Source organism: Cicer arietinum, chromosome 2 (genome assembly GCF_000331145.2).
Source record: "Cicer arietinum cultivar CDC Frontier isolate Library 1 chromosome 2, Cicar.CDCFrontier_v2.0, whole genome shotgun sequence".
NCBI classification, from domain to species: Eukaryota; Viridiplantae; Streptophyta; class Magnoliopsida; order Fabales; family Fabaceae; genus Cicer; species Cicer arietinum.
Genome location: NC_021161.2, coordinates 50,288,820 through 50,290,026, shown reverse-complemented (window position 1 = coordinate 50,290,026; position 1,207 = coordinate 50,288,820). Strand labels below are relative to the sequence as shown.

Sequence of the window (1,207 nt, the reverse complement as noted above, 5' to 3'; positions counted from 1 at the left end):
CCTTCCAACTAAAAAAATACATATGCTCCATTAGTACTCTTAGTAGTTTCCCCAAATTTACATCATATTCTGTATTCAGCTGTTCAAATTTAAACAATACTCCCTCCAGTCTCAAATATAAAAGAAAGCGAGTCAGCAAAAACTGACGTGTTTGATTCAAATTTTAGATCAGATACATCAACTTTTGTTATCTAAACCAGAGGAAGTATTCATTTATCATTCAAATTGTGTCACGACTTGTGTTCAAATATACAAATGAAAGTCACGGTTAATAACATTTAAAATCGTGTATATTTATATAGGATGAATGAATATGTGATGTGATGAATGAAAATGATAATAAAAACCTGTTTCTTCTTGCGAGCAAGATGCCAAATGCGCCAACACATGTTTTCAAGCCTTGAACTACGCTCTCTTGTATTACGAGTTGCAACAACTTTGAGCCAAGTACGATGAAGATCAGATTCATCAACAGCACTAACAACTTCTTCCACAAAGTATTTTATTGGATTGAAGTGTCCACTTTCAGCCGCTGTCGCCGCCACCCTTTGCTGCTCCTCAACGGTGGTTGAAGCAGCAACACCAGTTGATAGTATAGCCTCAAGGTATCCATTAATCCACTCATTACCAGCCATTGTTGATTACAACAAAACAGAACAGAAGTTGAACAATTTTGTCAAATACAAGTACTCGTATATGTGGAGTGTGTTTATTGATATTTACATGGAAATTGATCAATATATGCTTTTATCTTATGCATGTAATGAAGGGAAGGTGCAGTGTTAGAGAACCACATGTGCCAATGAATGATGCATATTCATCATTCTTGGTTCATATTTGTGTGTTCACTGTTTTGTTATCTATTTTTGTGATTTATTTAATTAACAACTCTTCATTTTATCAACTTTAATAAATACTATAGTAATGTTAATTAAACAAATTAGAGAAAATTATTAATATTCATAGTATCAATTAACTTTTTTTATATTATAGCACTGTAAAACTTGTCATTTTTGTTTATCGTAGTAAAAGTATTCTTCTTTTAAATAATCAACTATTAAAAATGATTTCTATGAATTATTATTTAAAACATCTTAAATTTTTTTAAAAAGCTCGTCAAAATCTCGTATGAAAAAATTTTGGCAATCTGGTACTGGAGGGCACCTTCAATATTAATTTTATCGTAATTTTTGTAAAATTTGTGATG

General features: G+C 31.0%; 1 protein-coding gene across 1 annotated transcript in view; it reads right to left on the bottom strand.

Annotated features, from left to right (window-relative positions):
* The window catches only part of LOC101506259 (probable sucrose-phosphate synthase 3), a 10,621-nt gene extending 9,773 nt beyond the window's left edge, over positions 1-848 (bottom strand). The window contains exons 1-2 of the mRNA XM_004491268.3: positions 348-848; positions 1-8 (exon numbers count right to left, since the gene is read on the bottom strand). The exon at positions 1-8 is cut by the window's left edge and continues 210 nt beyond it. Coding sequence (XP_004491325.1) covers positions 1-8; positions 348-635 — 296 coding nt within the window. The 5' untranslated portion in view covers positions 636-848. The remainder of the gene's footprint in view (positions 9-347) is intronic.
* Between the last annotated feature and the right edge of the window lie 359 nt (positions 849-1,207).